Below are 18,520 nucleotides of genomic sequence, written 5' to 3'. Positions count from 1 at the left end.
AACCTAAAAATCAGCTCTTTGCAGTTCTCTTCCATGTCAGATGAAGACCTCAAGACATTCAGAAGGGACTACTGAGATACAGACTGTGTAATGGATTCAAGGGATACAGAAGAAAAAGTATTTTTTTTTCAGTATAAGGTTCAAAGCTTGCACAACAGAAATTGAGAGAAAAAGTCCTCTCCCAGAGGCAACTACTAAATGATATTTCTAATGGATTTCTGTGATTTTCTTCTCTGAAGACAAGTAAGAAGAATTTTACAGGTTGCTGAGAATATTTACCTACCACATGCACAAAAGTCCTTCAAGAACTAACCTGAAAGTACAAGTCTTCAACTGTCCTGTAGCCCTGGAGAGAAACTTTGTGCAGTGCTAGTTCAGCTAGATAGAGAGCATGACTAACTCATCTTAAGATATTAGTATCAACAGAAATAAAATCATAGGCTTTATGGAACTTTTCCACTTTAGCTTTATGGGAACCTGATAAACCTGCAGCTCACACACCTAAGATTTCAACGTCATACTTGATTTCTTGTTCTCCAGCTATGCTTGTGGCCACACACCAGTACTGGCCCTGGTCAGCCTCAACGGCGTTCAGGATCTCCAGCTGCTTCCCCCCAGCCAGGACACGGAGCTTCTCACTTGCTTTCACAGGAACTCCATCTTTTAACCAGGTCAGGAGAGGGGGAGGGTTGCCAGCAGCCTTACACTCCAACGTCAGGGAATTCCCAGCAACCACCTGCCTGCTCTGGGCTGTGTCAGCATCACCCTCAATTACTGGAGGAACTGCAGAAAAGAAGAAATATATTGCAAGCCATTAATTCTGTAGCCAGAAAATGTATTAAGAGAAAATGGTTTTGTTCCACCCACTCTGGCTCCATCTGCCATCACGTCACGCACAATTTCATGTGAAAATTTGCTGCTGGGGCAAGGCAAAGTGGAGAAGTCAGATGATGCAGCTCAAAATTGACCAGCTGTATAAAACAGAGAATATGCAGTACTTTGAGAGGGAAGAACTAGACAAGAAGGACTTAAAGGAGTACAGTAAACATCCCATCCAGAATGGTTCTTTCAACTACGTATTGCTTAGCATGCAGATGTGAGATAGAGAATGGAAATACATGAAAGAGAAATAGCTGAGTAGAAGAAAGCATGGTGCCAAGGCCAGTGAAGGGAGAGCAGGGTTAGATGGGATATTGGGAAGGAATTGTTCCCTGTGAGGGTGAGGAGGCCCTGGCACAGGGTGCCCAGAGAAGCTGTGGCTGGATCCCTGGAAGCATCCAAGGCCAAAGTGAATGGGGCTTGGAGCAAATCTGGGATAGTGGAAGGTGTCCCTACCCATGGCACGGGTGGGACTGGATGGGTTTAAGGTCCCTTTCAATCCACACCATTTTATGATTCCATGAAGTCAAAAGCTGTCAGGGAGTCCCATAAAGCAGAAGGTCTAAATCTCCCTCTACACAGCCCTGCCAACAGAGGCCAGAATTTAATCACAGGCACTGCCAGGCAGCAGAGGCTGGAGATCTCTTCCACAGCCGTTGTGCGGGAGCAGTAAGGCGGCCCAGGAGCTGTCCCTCACCGTAGACATCCACATGGAAGAGCTTCTCTGCAGCCCCTGCAGTGCTGCTGGCGCGACACGAGTACTGGGCCGAGTCTGACACCTGCGCCCGCGGGATCTGCAGGAACTGCCCTCTGTCCACGTACAGAGCCTGTGGGCTGGAAATCACACGCTGCCCATCCTTGTACCAGGTGATGGTGGGCACAGGGATTCCCTTGGTTTCACATTCCAGATTTATCAGGTTGTTGAGGAGCACAGATACCTCTGTGGTAATGTTTCCTCCCTTAATACTGGGGGGGACTAATTCAAAAGACAAAAACAACAACATTAAAGCCTTAGAGTACAAACTGTGTGCAGATTTAAACAAAACATTAGAATGCTGTAAGAATAAAATATCTTCATCAGCCTTCCAACGCTTCCTGCTGTCTTTGTTTGGTTCTTTGCCCAGCAGAGCTCATCTATCATCTGTACAGTCCTTCAAGGCACACAGGGTAGAAAGCATGAAGAGAACACAAAAAAAAAGGCCACCAGGCTCCAATATGAGGCAGGTTAGGACAGCTGGGTCTCCATGCCTCCTGCAATGCACTTGGGTAGCCCTCTTCCCCATCTACAAAGAAAGAGCAATCCTTGGATGCCTTGGGAGGTGCATCCTCCCAGCAAGGATCCTGCTATTGAAAATACCAAACACACCCAAGAGCCTCCACAACGTCAGTGGGAACTGTTCCATGCTCCAAACTTTTGAGGGTGAAGTCAGTTACTTTGAGACTAAGTATGAGCTTAATAGTCTTGCTTTATATTCCTATTTTTGAAGCTTTTTGGCCCATAGTCATTTCCCTTGCTCTCTAGGCAGCAGGACTTGGATTTTTCTAGCAAACAAGCTCTTGTGTAAATCAGCCAATATAAAGAGTCCGTAAATCTCTATAGAAGCAATAAAAACACAGTGCAATTGGCAACGACTAAATTTATGGCTGCTGAAAGGACCAGACACATCTGGCAGACACATTGACTCCTCTGCTGCCAAACATGCTCAGTATATCCACAGATTCCTCTGACTTCCACAGTGGTCATTGAGAACACCACTGCAGAAATGCAAAGTGTCTGTAAATGGATGGATCCCCACCTGAGACAGGTCCTGCAATTACCAAAACATAATGAAATATTTACTAATTTAACATGTTTTGTATCAAAAACCCCAAATCCACTGAATATGCGGAAACGCATCCAGTTCAAAGGCAACTGCACTTCTCTATCAGAGATGAGGAATGGTTTTAATATGGTGTTTTGGGAAAATATCAAAGCCAAAAGCAGGGCTAAACAGCTAAAACAAAGTAAGAACTAGCAAGAATTAGCACTGAGGTTCCTCACTTACTCTGTGGGCTTCTGTTTGTCTAGCCAGAACTAATGAGAAATACAAAAGTAAAGACAAGTTCCATTCTTCTGTCACAAATTCATCTTTCCTGAAGAACCTGCAAAGATTTTATCTGTGGGGAAGTGGGGGAAGCTGTTTTATTCCTCTAATCTCAGCTCAGCCATAATCCCCTGCAAGTCCTTCCAGCATTCTCTTTGTTCCTGATAGAAAAGGGTCTCACCAAGACTGTTGTGCAGCCACATTCCTGTGCCTATGGGTGCTCTGTGCTTCACAAATGTCCCAGATGAGGGAAATAATGCACATTAAGTTCACAGAATCACACACAACGCTGAGGAACAAATCCATAGCAAGGGAGGACTCGAGAGCTAACAGACTCAAATCTCTACCATTCATACTCCAGGTACAAGAATTTCTGAGTCCCATGAAGTACAGGGTGTTTCCTGGCACCAGGTTAAGAAAAATAAGACCAAATGTGTATTAAAATCAAAATCTTAATAATTTTATCCTCTCTAAGATAGATCAACACAATGAAGACAATGTGATAATAAAAATTCAGTTGAAACTAACAGCAGAACATGCTTCAGGATTTTTTGCTTTCACTAATTAGAAAAAGAAGCATATAAGCAACATTTCAAGGTGTTTTTCCAAGCATGCAAAGACTACATGCATACTTAACTTCATACATAAAAACACTTAAAAAGGTCGTTTTGGGAACACATGATGATTAAATTAAATTTACACACAAATTTTGTGAGACTTAATTTGCATTTGCCTGAGTATCTCCATTCAAAAAGAAACCTTAAGAGTAGAACAAGAGGATCTTCTGGGATCAGGCATTCCATAAACTTACCATGGACAACGAGCCTGACCTCCTTCACTTGTTTGCCAGCAGTGTTGGTGGCACTGCACTGGTAGCGACCCTTGTCAACCCTGCGAGCACTCTTGATCTGGAGAACTTGGTCCCTGTCCAGGAGCTCAACGTTGGGATCACCCAAAAACAAAGGTCTGAAACAGAGACCATTTTGCCTCACATAATTCTGCCCTCACCCCTTCAGCACTGATTTAAACTGACAATAAGAAGAGGTCCTTTGGTTGCAATAATTGTGCTATTCCAGAGTGTCATTTAGCATTAAATTAATAGCTTCAACCACAAGAACCAACATGCAGTGACAAGCTATTATGATTAACTCTACTCCTAACTTCTAAAAGAAACCAAACCACAAAAAGTACTTTTCTTAGACCTCCAGGATGCCAGCTCCAGAGCCAGAATTGCACACCTGACCTCAGCTCCTTTTCCTCATTTATTCAGTCATGCCAGGCCTTTGCTGATAACAAAATGTCAACTACTACACAGGAACAACATATCCTCCATAGCAAAGGATAAGGAATTGTCACAGCAGAGTATCTGTGAGTCCTGAGCAATGCCTATACTGAACCACATTGTTAACCACCAAAAAAACCCAGCCCAGCTGGGTTTTAAGCTAATGTTTAAGAATTCTTCTGCTGTGCTTTTCTGGAAGATGAGATGAAGAATTGAAAGTATGCAGGCTATAAATGTTTTCATACATATATCTGTACATATAGCCTTTCAGGCTTTTAATGTATATATGCAGAACTGCACAAGGCACTAGCCAGCAAAACATCTAAGTTCTATCTACCACTGAAAAAAACATCTCCGCTAAACAACTGCATTTTAACTAATAATGTGTGAAAAATAATCCAGGTAGAATAACCCACAGAAAAAACTCAAAGAAATGGTTCTGTTTATCTTGCTTCAACCAACATCTCTCTCCAAAAACCCAAAATCTGCTCTTCAAGTGCCAATAATGGGTGAGTTCAGAAAGGAAAGCAGGATGTTTAATTTTGATTAAAGAATTTACCACCTCACACCATCCCAAATTCTGTTATGCTAAGTTAACATGAAGTAGTTAAACATTGCACCTCCTTCCTCTCTGCTCTAGGGGAGGAAGAGCCTGGTACAAACCACAAAAGCTGCCATATACTCACTTGCCATCCTTGAACCAGTGAATGTCAGGAACAGGGAAGCCTTTGGCTCTGCATTCCAGACGGATTTCCTGGTTGAGGATGACTGCCACTTCACCAGGGCTGTCGGCACCTATAATGCTCGGTGGAACTTTAAAAAGACAAACATTAAGGAAGGACTAGTATTTAGCCAGGGAACCTGTGCCCTGTGACTGAAGGGAATTGCAGCTGGATCCCTTGAAACACCTTCAGTGTTCACTGCAGAGGGAATTCTGCAGATCACAACAGCGTGTCCATTGTGACAAGCACTTCCACACCTGCACTGGTGAACTGTACCAGGGAACACCGCTACATCACACTGCACATCCCAAATACAAAACAAAGCACCAAAGCCCAGAAATCAAAAGCAATATTTTGTCTGTGTTGCTTCAAGAATGGCAAAGTTTAAGCACTAAGTGCGTCAGCAGCCAATAATGCATGGGCAGTGAGTAGAAGAATCTATTTATAATTAGTTAAAATTTATTGGCTTCTTAAATATCAACTGTTTTTCCAATCACCAACTAAAACCCAAACCAAACAAAACCCAGCCCCAAAGCCATGGAACTAACCAAGTATATGGAGGTTAAACAGCTTCTCAGAACTTCCTGCTACGTTTATGGCTTTGCATGAATACTGTCCTGCGTCCTCAGTAGTGGCTTTCAGGAGCTTCAGTATCTTCCCATTGTGCAAAATCTGGAGAGCACTGCTTTCCACAACCTTAGAGGAACCCGAGACATTAGCCTTATGTGATCCAAGCTACAGCAGCCAAGTATCACAGCTGGATTTTTATAAGAAAATGGTAGTTTTAGTGGAAGGATAATCTGTTTCCCCTTTCAGTTTCAGCACTAATCTCCTGCCCTGCTGCAATGTATTCAATATGGTTTATAGCTCAGCCTAGGACAGGGAGGGGAAAACTCCAAACAGCAGCAATGGGCAGTCCCAGGAGTGCATAAAGGGACCTCTCCTCATCTAAAGCTACAACTTATCAGCTACAAGTGGAAACAGTGGACTCAAGGATAATCCTGAGGAATTCAATTCACCTCCAAAAGTTTTTATTTCTCCAGCTACAGAATGAAAAAAATGGCAATATTGGTCCCCTCTGCATGGATTAGAATCTACAATACTAGGGGATTGCCAAGGTCAATTCCTAAGGGAATATCAAAAATAAAGAGTTTACATTTGACTTTCAGAATTAATGGATGAGTCGTATTTAGCTGCCTTTTTGTGGGGGTGTTCTTAGAGCACCTAAATTTACATAAAGGCATTTACCTGTATTTATTCTGAATGAATTCTCATACCAAGCCCTCCAAAGTCCACAGTTAGATTAATCCAACATACCTGGATATCATCCTTATACCACGAGATGACTGGAGAGGGGTTACCAGTTACTTCACAGAAGAGACTTACAGCATGATGAACAACCACAGATGTATTTGCCACCTTATCTTGATCTCTAATTTCAGGAGGAACTGCAAGAAAGCTCAACATTATGACTTAAGTCTTCCTATTACAGTGCTTTCTCCCTTCTTCCTTTCCGTCTCAGTCAAGGACTACTACAAATCAAAATTTCTCTAACCCTCCTCATTCTCTTCCCAACATTTCTATTCATCTTTAGGCTCTGGACATATCGTCCTGCATCCTTTCTTCTCTTTGCTAAAAACAGTCTTCTCTTGCTCAATAACAGACTCCCAGGGAAATTCACTCAAATATATGCACCATCAATGTTTTAAGAGAATAATCTTAAAATTAATCTTTAATTTAATTTTGAAATCTAGTGTTATTTGTTTGCATATGAAGGAAACCTATTCCAGAGTCATCCTTCCTCTTCACTGGTCCAGTCATGCCCAAGAACCCCACCTATCATTTGTCCCACTATGAATGCAGAGAGAATGGCCTTAAATTGTGGATTAGAAAGTTCCAACCCCACTGAGGAGATGGAACTCCTGCCCTTCTCAAAACAAGGATATAACCCTTCTCAGGCTCTAGAACTTACTGTCATGGGAAGCGAACAAGTCTGGAATAAAAGTAGTTTGTAGGGTTTCTATTTACTAACTAGGATTCTGGAAGAGGAAGAATATCAGCAAATAGAAAATCTCCTAGTCTGTGTTCACTCTGATAACTCTTCTCTCATTTGAAATGCAGATCTAGCCCTCAATCTGTAACTTCTATGGCACAAAGTTTCATTTATTATTCACATTAAAATTTTCAAGTAAAACTGGAGTTTCTATCAAATAAGATCCTTGAGCAAAACAAGTATGGCTTGAGCATAAAGCCACAGAGAACAGAAAAAAACAAGGGAAAAGAAAAACTATAGAGAGTATAAAAAACTCAGAAAAATAGGAAGTACTCAGATGTTATAATTTAACACAACAAGGGCAGATTTGGGCCATGAAATTTGCAAGAAGAAAACAGAAGATCCTTTCCCCAAGGCAGCTCCCTATGGGCTGTATGTATTATTTACCATGGACTTTCAGGCTGTATCTCCTCTGTGTGCTCCCTGCCTCGTTGGCTGCCACGCAGACATAGTCCCCACTGTCTGAGGGTGTGAGGGCAGCTATGACCAGGAGGGTCCCATCCTCCAGCACCGAGAGCCCCGGCTCGGCCCCGCTCAGCTCCCGCCCGTTCCGCAGCCACTTGATGGCAGGCTTGGGAGTACCTGCAAGGAGAAGGGGAAACGGCCACAAATGCTTCCCTCAGCTCAGAACAAGATTGATTCAAACAACTCCTGCTGCTTGCTGGAAGGACAACACACGGGGAGGCCAGGAGCTTCCAAGAGGAAGCTCCAGCTGTTACAGGATGATTTTAACATTAAAAATCTTCATCCTAAACACTGTAAAATCCTTGTTGGCTAGCAATGACTTTCCACATGACTTCCACACACAGTGGTGATTTAAATCACTGTTAGTTTGAATTTTTCCATATAAAGCATACATGGAAAATACTGTGTGGATTGGACATTTTTACAGCAGCGTTGTAATGTGCAATGGTCAGCAGATAAAGATTATTTTGTCACCAAGACACTCACCTTTTGCAGGGCATGGGAATGCAATGTGCTGGTTGGCCACTCTTTCTTGGAAAGGGCTGTTGAATGGAGGGTCCAGGTCCTCAATAGTGGGAGGCTCTGAAAGAAAATCAGACCCAAAAACCTGCTTGATCTCTGCTCCAAACAGAAAAATACAGTTTGACAATACATAACACTAAGTCTCTCTCATTCGCATGAGGTCACATTCCAATAACCCTCTTTACATTGACTGGAATGGGTACTGCACAAGTAGTTTCCATTTCAGTGGGAATATTTAGGAAGTAAGCAGGACAAAAAGAGTTCAAACTTGACAGGAAATAGTTCTCTTTAAATCTTGCTAAATTTATTTTGAAGGCAATGTTTCTGCATTATCTCAAAAATATTATTTTAACTGTTTTTTCCCCACACCGCATATTTTAGTACTACTGCCATCCTTTGTTCTCAAGTCTCATTTTAAACTCCTGTGCTGACTGAGACCATATGAAGCATATTCTTTATAATTGAATAAAGTTACTGAGAGCTCTTTGTTGCCTGTAGGAAGCGTTTCTCAGCATCTCTGATCCAAAGGGATCAGAACGTCGCCTTTAGACTTTTGCAAAGAGGAAACAATTCCTGCTTAGCTTAAGTCAGTCAGGCTCCATTGACATCTGTCAGCCCTCAGGTAAGGAGCTGCACTACGTATTTAAATTGGCACATTGACCACTTACCCTTTTACCATTTCAACATAATTTTTTAATTTAAATATAGAGAGAGTGTGTGCACACTTCTTTTTTTTTTATTTCTGCAACCTCTCCAAAGACTAGTTGCTCACTCTAACTCTCCTCAATTACCATCAGAACATAACATCTAAACCAGATGTGGCTTTTGCATCACGTAACAGTGGGTGAGAGAAAGCCCTGTCCTGCAAGGCCCCAACCCCACACGAGTCTGGGCTAGGGCAGGAGCGTGGCCCCAAAGGAGTACCTTGCACTTGTACTGTGACCTCTGCCGTGTCACTGCCAGCACTGTTGGCGGCCACACAGGTGTAGATGCCAGCATCAGGGAGCTGGACACTGCTGATGGTCAGAGCTCCATCTGGGCTCTGCAGGAACTTCCCCCCGTCTGGGGGCACAGCACTTGTGCCTCTCAACCAAGAGACCGAGGGGGCAGGGACGCCCTGGGCACTGCAGGGAAGCTCCACTCGCTGCCCCACCTGCACTTTCAGAACTCGAGGCCCACGCTGGATCCTTGGAGGAACTGGGGAAGACAAGTTTAGTCCACAGAAATGTTAAAGAAACAATGTACAGGATCATTCTTCAGGCTGGGACAGCTGGGAGTGTTCAGCCAGGTGAAGAGAAGGTTCCAGGGAGATCATAGAGCACCTTCCAGTGCCTAAGGAGGCTCCAGGAGAGCCAGAGGTGGACTAGGGACAAGGGATGGAGGGACAGGACAAGGAGGAACTCTAATTTTAAACTAAGAGAGGAGAGATTCAGACCAGTTATAAGAAATAATTTCTTTATGGTGAAGATAGTGAGGCATTTGCATAGGGTGCCCAGAGAAGCTGTGGCTGTCCCTGGATCCCTGGAGGTGTCCAAGGCCAGGCTGGACAGGGCTTGGGGCACCCTGGGATAGTGGGAGGTGTCCCTGCTCATGGCAGGGGTGACACTGGATGTCATTTTAAAAGTCTCTTTCAACTCAAATCATTTTATGATCCTACGAAATTCTTTCCTATTTTTATCATTTTACAAAATGTTCCTTATTTACTGAAATCAAATGCCCTCAGGTGACTACAAGAGCAGCCCTGCATGTTGTCTGCACAGAACAGGACGGGAGACACCCTGATGCTGAATTTATTTGAACAAACCACACTGCACAACTCCCATGTGCACTGCTGTATTCTGAGCACACTGGAAGAGCTGTGGGTACTGGCTCTTCATAACACAAAACAATTCAAAAGCTTTTATGATACAGTTAATCACATTTTCCTTTTGGAATTTTAATTTCCTTTCCCTAATCCCCGATCTTTGTATGTTTCCAAACACAAGTTCAGACAAGGGAGACAAAATACAACTGGAAGTGATTCTGCCGGTCCTACAGAATAATATCAATTCATCCTAAGTCTTTTGCCACAATATTTTTTTTTCCTAAGGATCATTGGCAATATAAAGACTTTTTAAGAAATGCCTGAAACAATAACAAGTGACATTTTTTCAGACTTGACATTATGTGAGTGTTTAAGAGACAGTGGTTGGGCCCCAGTGTGGGAAGAGCAGGAGAAAGACAAAGGAGCAATATGAGATAAAGGTAAGGAAAGAGAGAGGGACACAGGTGCTGGCTGGAGCCACTGGACACCTTTACGCATGTCTATGTATTTCTGGGTGTTTATACAATATTTACTTTCCACAAAATCAGTAACTCACATATGAAGATAATACAACCTGAAAGAACAACAGCTGAGAGGATTTAATGTCAATTAGGAAAAAACTTTGGAAACCTCTTAAAGATGCTCAGTTCCATGTGGAAGCTTGCAGATGATGAACCCTGGAGCTCCAACTCACCATGTACACTGAGCTTCACTGACTGAGTCACGTTCCCAGCAATGTTTGTGGCGACACAGACATACATTCCACTGTCTGAGACTTGGGTCTCACTGATCTTCATGGACCCTGAGGGGAGGAAAGTGTGTCTGGAAAAAGAAGAAGCAGATAAAATGCATAAATATGTATGGAAAGGTGAATGACCTCTCCTTGCACACTGCTAATGTTTGCTAGGAGCTAAAATAACACCATTCTTACCATATAACACAACTATGACTTATATTTACTCCTATTCTTTCTAACTCTTTATGGAGCCCCCATATTCAGAATACACAGCAAATATCTAAACTTTAGGATCCAAATTACAAAATTAGGTTCTAGCTATTTATATGACTTATTAAAATGTGATAGAGGCAGAGAACTTGAGCTCTTCACCCTCTTGTTAAAATTTTTTGCTCAGCTCAGGTCAAGAGGGCCAGAAAGTTAAAATTTTTATTAGTGCTTCATCCTAGCAAAAAAGTGACATTACATTGATTCAAGATGGAAGACAGGATTTTGATTCAAAACTGTTAGTTCTGGTGTTTATAGGAATTGCCATTATTCCCCAGTAAACAATTCACTACACAGCATTAAGTTCTCCCACAGTTCTGGTCACAGATCTTTAACACCAGAAGCTACTTGGGCCAGCTAAGCAAAAATCTTCTGAAAGAGTCAAAGGTAATAGAGACAGGGAAAATAAGTGAGGAGGAAAGAAAAATGACAGCTAAGGACTAATGAGAAGAAATTCAAGCCTGGCACTCAAGGTAACATCCAGAATTGGTGGATCACCTGTCTTCCGTTCTGTGGCACTTACTAGAACAACTTTATCATAAGGACATAAATGGTGAATTTGGGGATTGCAAGGCTGGAGAGATGAATGAAAGTGAAATGTATTTTCTCCAGTGTAAAATCTGTCTGATACTACAAATTCCTCCTCCTCTGCCTGTATATTTCCAAACTTTTTGGCACTTTTTTTAATAAGCCCAAAAGACAAATTTCTGAGGCACCTTCTCCTCCTTGACTTTGTCCAGTAATTACATTTGCTTTCTGATAAAAGTTCCTTCATATCTGATTTCCCTCTCCCTTTGTTTACTGTTCACATTTCTAACAAGATCTTTGGGTGGTCTCAAACAGTTCTGTTTGGACTAATCTGTAACTTTTGCTGACATCTGTAAACAATTTTATGGAATGGGCTGAGCTGGACTTCTGTTCCTCTGGACAACTTGGATCTCACCACAACAGCCATGAGCAAGTATCCTAATTTATCAGCATCTCCTGAGGTAAAACAAGGACAAGTAAGAGATGAAGAATGCAGATTTATTAGTGCATGCAACATGCTCACAGGACACAGCAGAAAATCCTTCATGGATTACTGACAACAAGCCAAATCCCTGCACATAAGCCTTCTTCAGCAGACACAGTGGCAAAAGATCTGCTGAGGCTGTCACAGGCTCCCTGGAATGACTCCAAGGTGCAGGTTTGGCCAGGAGGATCTCCAGTACAACTCCTTAGGTCAGACACCCGCTGATTCCATCCATGGATCACTGGGAGACACCAGCAAGCACAGTGTGCCTCTGGCCAGCCTTGTCATTCCCTGTTTTATGGACACAGCTGGTGCCTGGCCCTTCTGAGGGACCCTGAGGAGCAGAAAGCAGCAGCACAGTTCGTGACACTACCTGGCACTCCAATGGGGAGTGTCCAGGGAACAGTCACCAGCTCATCTCCCTCTTGTTCTGTGCCACATTAAATAATAAGGGAGAACTCTCACACTGTCCAACACAGTTCCCTGCTCTTCATTCTCTAAGGCTGTCAGCTCAACATTTTACAAGTATTTAACTGTGCTTTCAAATGTTCAAGAGTCTCTGGTTAGTTTTTGGATCCAAAACACAGTACACAACATGCCCTTGTCAGCACACCCAAACATTTATCATCATCATCATCTGTATCCTACTGGCAGCCCAGGCTTCACATAAATCACAGACAGTGTTCCCCTGACATAAATGTGAAGTAAGAAAAGAAACACAGTTTTTAGACAATTACAATCATGCACAGATGATGTGGGTTTCTGGGCACCACCATAGCACAAATGCCCAGGATCTCTTTCCTCCTGGCCCCCTGAGATTGGATATAAGCACAAGCTGGAATGGGAGCTGTGAAATCATGCACAGGCTTAGCAGGCTTGGGCAAGAGCTTCAAGATCCAGTACGAGAGGTCAGGCAGGACAAAGTAACAGAGTAACACCTTCTGAGCAATCCTGTGGCAGTCAGAAATCACACACCCTTCCAAAATCCCAACAGTTTGGAGGCAATTTCAGTTTTCTTTAGTTTTATATCAAACACTGTTACCTTGGAGAGAATGGAGATATGAGCTGCATTTCTTTGGCCCAGGTAATTATGGGGGGTGGCAAGCTCCTCACTTCACATGGAAGTGTGACATCTTCCCCTGCAATTACTGAGACCTCTATGGGTTTATCATGTGCATTTCCTTGCTGGTCTCCAGGCCCGGACACTCTGGGTTTCACTACAACATGGAACACGTTAAGAAGCTGCAATGAATATACATATTTGTACAAATGTAACATCATACAACATCTCTTTTTTTATCATGTATAAAACATTACAATCCTGTTTTAATGACCTGTCTGCAAGAGAGATAGATCCCTGACATGCTGATACACAGTGCCTGCAGCTCAGACACAGACTGATGCCCACATGGAACACCACAAATACCAGACAGCCTTGACTAGCCATTCAACAAGATGGATACAACAAATGGCTGTAATTCCTAAGTGTGCTGAGCTCTGTACTGCATAGGTAGCTTGCAACCACTCACTCAACTGTTACACAACAGCCTCAGTAACTCCAAGCCATAAAAGCCTTGCAAACCACACCTACACCTGAACCCAATTCTAATAACATTGGATTGATGATGACAGGAAGGCTTGGGACTGGTGGGATTAAGGGATCTTCATTCCTCTCCCAGCAGGAAATTCTACTCCTGTACAGATGCTTCCTATCCACTTCCATAAAGCTGAAATTATGCTCAGCCCAAGGTCTGTGAACTTGAGGTAAGAGGGATAAGGAGGCTTTAAGGGAATTATAATGGCTGAGGGACAGGCCTTTTGGGATCAGTCATGTATAAAACAGCCTGGTTTGGGGATCCAGAAGCACCAACTAGAGAAGAGTTCCCATCCCATGTGCTGTGAATGTGCCTATCTCCCAATGCACTGGGTGGGTGGCAGGGGTACTGTAGCTGAGCTGAGGTGACACCCACCATAGACAGTCAGCTGCACCTTCCTGGTGGCATAGCCAGCAGCATTGGTGGCAGTGCACACGTATTCCCCGCTCTCCTCTCCCCCTGGGGACACCACATACAGGCTTCCATCTGACCCTGCCGAGAACCTCATGTTGCTGGGAAGGATTACCTCTCCTTTCTGTGGAAAGAAAAATAATCAAAGTCCACAGTGCATGGATTTTCCAAAATAAATTACAATTATTTAACTGTAATCATGTAATCCAAATTACAATTATTTAATTCAATAAAAGCTGCTTTTATTTTTATAAGGCTGATATGGACAAAATATTTTATATTAGCTAAGAAACTTAGCCCTAAAATTCAATTTACACAAACTAATTAACTACAACTAACTTTGCACAGTCCTTGGGTATCATTTTCTAAGAAGCAATAAGAACAGATGCACAGGGATTCTTATGCAGAGAACTTACTACATTTTACACACCCAAAGTCTTAAATGAAAATTTAAAAAATAGTAGTCAAGAATAATAATCAAGACTTCAACTGAGGTAATTCTGACATTGATTTCTCATGTCAAAATGAATCTTGTATATGTTACACAAACTTGTTCTTGGTCAGCTGCCTCCTCCTTGTCTGTAGTTGGATAAGTGATTAAATAAAGAAAAAGAAATCCTCCCATATTCTCCTCTCTATCAAACCAACAGTTTTTTTAACAGTTAACCATGTTCTATTCCTTCTTTGAAACAAAGCTGTTCCCAAGGCCCCAATCAGTTACATCTGCACAACTTCTGAGATCCACAAGTGTCTTCACACCACATCATGTGAGCTGTAACATACCCCAAATAACTGTTACTACCAGAAATTATCCTGCTCAAGGAGGAAAAAAACCCTAAAACTGGCTTTAAGACAAATTCCCTCAAAGGCTGAGGTCCTCCTTGGTGCACATCTTGTCAAGGCCATGACTGAAAAGTCATGGGTTATAACCCCACAATGCCATAATTAAATACATTTTCCTCAGAGAAAAAAGTCAGAGCTCCACAAGAAAAATGAACTCTCAGTCTGTGGCAGGCTGCCTAAAATCCAATTATCAACTCACAACAGGAACAAGAACAATTTCTAAGTGTAAACCCCATAAAGATACAATGATAACCTAAGCCCTGCCAAAGAATGGAACATTGAGCTGTGGCAGGACCACAGCCAAAAGTTCTGCTCTAAGAAACAAAAGCAGCTCTGAACAAACAGAGATTTCCAGGTCCCTCACAAGTGCAGTTTTAGGCCATGTTCTTCAAATATAGTTTTTATGGCAACTAAATTATGTGTTCAGCCCATTTTTCAGCATGATCAGCTCAAAGGTGAGGAGTTACCTTGGACCAGACAATGGATGGCTTGGGAACTCCACTTGCTTTGCAGGGCAGTGTCACTGGAATTCCTTCAATGGTGCTGAATATCTGCTGTCCATGCTGAATGACAGGCACGACTAAAACAGAGGCAAATATTAAAGACATGCAGAACACATTACAACATGGAACAACTCTTATGAGAAAATCCTTATATTCAATTACTACTTCCTACTGGCAAGGAGGTTTGGGACCTTTTGGCCTCTTCTCCAACCCTAACAGGGACAAGGAGCCACTTTCCAGCCTTTCAGGACAGAATAAATCCCTGTTCACTACATAGCCTGCCAGCCATAGGCAGTGCATTATGTATACACAGTTTTTAACTAACTGCAGGTATTTCACTGACTGAAATTGTTTCAGCAAGGCTTTGTCACATTATCCTCTGATAACATTTTAGGCTTTGCTTCTCAAAATCAGTAACAGGAAGACAACAAAAACCTGAATTCCCTCACTCAGTTGAGCCGCCTTTGAATTAACAGAAAAATAAGGTAAGATTTAAGGGTACAATACCAAAACCAAGATATTTATAAACACATACAAAGATATTTCTTCTTGTTCTCAAGCTCTGAAACATCCAAGAAAATAGTGTTGACATGGAAGATCTTATGAGTATTTGCCTGTACTAAAAATTTATAGTCATTCTTTATATAAAAGGAGGTTTCAGCATCTTCAGTGAAGCTCAAAATAAATCTCCCATGATTAATTTAACATGTGAGAAAATTTAACATGTGAGAAACTATGAAGTGATTGTAGCCTCGCAAAGCTAGCACAAATATGCTCAGCTGAAATACAGATGAGTTGCCAAAATGCTAACACTCTGTCTTGCTGTCAGTGCAGTTTTTGGTATGTTTTAATTAAAGAGAAAAAAATAAGCAGGAGGAGAATGGGGATGACACCAAAAACAAACAAATTATGACTTTTGCCAAACTCATAATTAATTTCCTTTCATTCTAATTCTCCCATGAGCTGTGCTTCTTTACACCAGTTACGAAACATGCAGACAGCACTCCTCATGGTTTTCTAGCCAACTCCCATTTGCACCTGCCTGTTAATTAAACCAGATGAAGATTGCACAGCGCAGCCTCTGAACGAGGATCTTTTGTGAACACAAAATAGTTTTATCTGATTTTACTTGAAAAAGAGTGTTGATCACTGAGCTCCTCCCTGCGCAGTGGACCCAATCCCCCCTGTGTTCCTTTACAAAGCAGCATCATGACAGGAGAGGCACCGTGGGCAGCTGTAAGCGCAGCAAAGCAGTGAAAGCCGCCGTGGTCAGCGCTGCCCCTCGTGCCCCGGGCTGGAAGGGCAGGCTGCTGCTCACCGAAGACGTGGACAGTGGTGGTGCTGTTACTGGTGCCCGCCACGCTGCTGGCCATGCAGGTGTAATCCCCCCCGTCCTGCAGCCGAACCCGCTCCAGGTGCAGGCTGCCGTCGCTGCGCACGCTCACGTAGGGATTGGGAACCAGCTGCCAAAGGAGAGACGGAACCTTTCACTGGGAAATACTCCTGATGCACCCTGGGATACAGTGTGGCTCTGCTTGGCTATGTCACATTGTTAAAAATTATGTGCTCCTGCAGAATTTTACTAGAGCTTTTCCTACTTTCCATTTTTAATACAAAACTAATTTTACTTAAGAGTTTCAGCAGCACCTCGTATTTACTGCTGGAGTGAGAGTAAGAACTGCAAGAGACACTCTGCCACAGCATATCCTGTGCTGCCACTCCTGCTTTTAATGAAGCAAACCCAAATTTAGCTCAATTACTTCACTGTATTTTTATTGATTATTCCAGTAATTGATAAGTGCAATGACTTGTTCTTCCTCCACAGGCAGACTATTTTCCTTTACAATTATCAAAACCTTCTAACTTCCATACCCATCAAACAGATTGGCTCTGAAGCAAACCATTGTGCAAGAGAATTGTAACTTTCACCAAGGAGTAAGCCTTGAAGAGTTATATATCCTACAGCAACATCAAACACCCTGAGCTTGGCAGCACAGCCCTCCCTCATAAAGAGTTGTTAGAAAGCAAATCTGTTCCAGTCACACTCAGAAGCAGCTGAATTCTTCTCTAAATATAACTTACTCCAACACTTTCCTTGGAGCACAGCATTTCCCAGCAGTTTACAATGACAGGAAACCAGCACTACTAGAGAGAGGAATTAGCAACTCAACAAGGAGGATCCTGCCAGTATTTCTCACAGAGCTTTACAGCCTGTGCTCCTTGCACAGCCTAAGGAAAAGCCAGTGATTCCCAGAGACACCTAAACTGAGCTGGAAACCTGAACGGGGGTCAGGTAGCACCAGGTTCTGCTTTGTGACAATACATTAGGCATTTTGCTACAGTATTTTAATTCCAGTTGTGTAGAAAGGGTTTTAGGGAAAAATCAGGAACAAAGATAAAAAACAGCTTCATAGGGTAAAGTCAGAAATTTTAGTATTAAAGAACTGAAGTTTCATTCACACAACCAACCCAGGTGCGGTGTCTACAGCATCTTTCTAGAATCTCTGAGTGATTTGGGTGGGAAGGGATTAAAAAGATCACCTAGCTGTGTCTGCAGGAGATATAAACTGGCAATGGTATGTTCCCAAGGGGGAAAGAAAACACACTCATTCATGCTCTGAGTAGAGCACCACCAGGAAAGGAGGATATGGAACAGGGATACTGGTATTTAATTCAGCCCATCAGCAACAGGAAAAGGCAAGATATTAAAACATCCTAAATCTACAGAAATTGTCTGGTACCTTTATTTTGAAAAACCCACTTTTGTCATTCCAGCCACTAGCATTCCCATATTCAGAGTCCAAGGCTGAAGTTCATGAGCTACAAAAATGCATAAAACTCCATTGAAAGCAAACAAAATAGAAGATAAAAGAATAACTCACAAATACTTTGGTTCAAAGTTCTTTTCTAGACCTCCCCATCCCTCACTGCCATCTCCTATTCCTTGATCTGTACATCAGGGTCAGAAATTTCCTGGCACAGCCAGTGATCACATTAACTTTGGCAAATTAAACCAAGCTGTTATCATGCCTTCAGATGTCAGTTGTAGCTTTCTTCTGCCAATAAATCTTACAGGAAACAAAGCAGTCTTACCACCACATTGTTTTTAATCCACCTCCTCTCTGGAATGGGGTTCCCAGCAAGCAAAACACAAGGCAAAGTGAGCTGCTGGCCCTCAATGACATTGGCTGTGGCTGGGCTTGCTCCAATCAGAGGAGAGACTTGAACAAAAAGAAAGAACAAGAAGAAATTACTAGGACTTCTTATATATTCATGTGAAATATTAAATTAAATCAGTATTAAATTGAAGACATGAGAAAAAAAGAAACAAATGTAGGGGTA

General features: G+C 42.5%; 1 protein-coding gene across 5 annotated transcripts in view; it reads right to left on the bottom strand.

Annotated features, from left to right (window-relative positions):
- Nucleotides 1-18,520, bottom strand: part of HMCN1 (hemicentin 1) — a 161,768-nt gene that overhangs the window by 76,768 nt on the left and 66,480 nt on the right. For 4 of the 5 annotated variants that reach the window (XR_012581424.1, XM_005487032.4, XM_074546292.1 and 1 more), the window contains exons 18-32: nucleotides 18,272-18,399; nucleotides 16,497-16,641; nucleotides 15,143-15,255; nucleotides 13,797-13,956; nucleotides 12,869-13,043; nucleotides 10,506-10,633; nucleotides 8,932-9,204; nucleotides 7,972-8,067; nucleotides 7,408-7,602; nucleotides 6,285-6,415; nucleotides 5,516-5,663; nucleotides 4,932-5,058; nucleotides 3,775-3,929; nucleotides 1,577-1,855; nucleotides 502-783 (exon numbers count right to left, since the gene is read on the bottom strand). Coding sequence is in view for 4 of the 5 variants with exons in the window: in XM_005487032.4 (XP_005487089.2) it covers nucleotides 502-783; nucleotides 1,577-1,855; nucleotides 3,775-3,929; nucleotides 4,932-5,058; nucleotides 5,516-5,663; nucleotides 6,285-6,415; nucleotides 7,408-7,602; nucleotides 7,972-8,067; nucleotides 8,932-9,204; nucleotides 10,506-10,633; nucleotides 12,869-13,043; nucleotides 13,797-13,956; nucleotides 15,143-15,255; nucleotides 16,497-16,641; nucleotides 18,272-18,399 (2,535 nt within the window). In the remaining variant the exon portion in view is untranslated. The remainder of the gene's footprint in view (nucleotides 1-501; nucleotides 784-1,576; nucleotides 1,856-3,774; nucleotides 3,930-4,931; nucleotides 5,059-5,515; nucleotides 5,664-6,284; nucleotides 6,416-7,407; nucleotides 7,603-7,971; nucleotides 8,068-8,931; nucleotides 9,205-10,505; nucleotides 10,634-12,868; nucleotides 13,044-13,796; nucleotides 13,957-15,142; nucleotides 15,256-16,496; nucleotides 16,642-18,271; nucleotides 18,400-18,520) is intronic. The other variant, XM_026793475.2, reaches the window with a different exon arrangement.

The sequence above is a fragment of the Zonotrichia albicollis genome, chromosome 8 (genome assembly GCF_047830755.1).
Source record: "Zonotrichia albicollis isolate bZonAlb1 chromosome 8, bZonAlb1.hap1, whole genome shotgun sequence".
Lineage (NCBI taxonomy): Eukaryota > Metazoa > Chordata > Aves > Passeriformes > Passerellidae > Zonotrichia > Zonotrichia albicollis.
The sequence above is the reverse complement of the archived record's forward strand: the minus strand, read 5'-3'. Positions and strand labels throughout refer to the sequence as shown.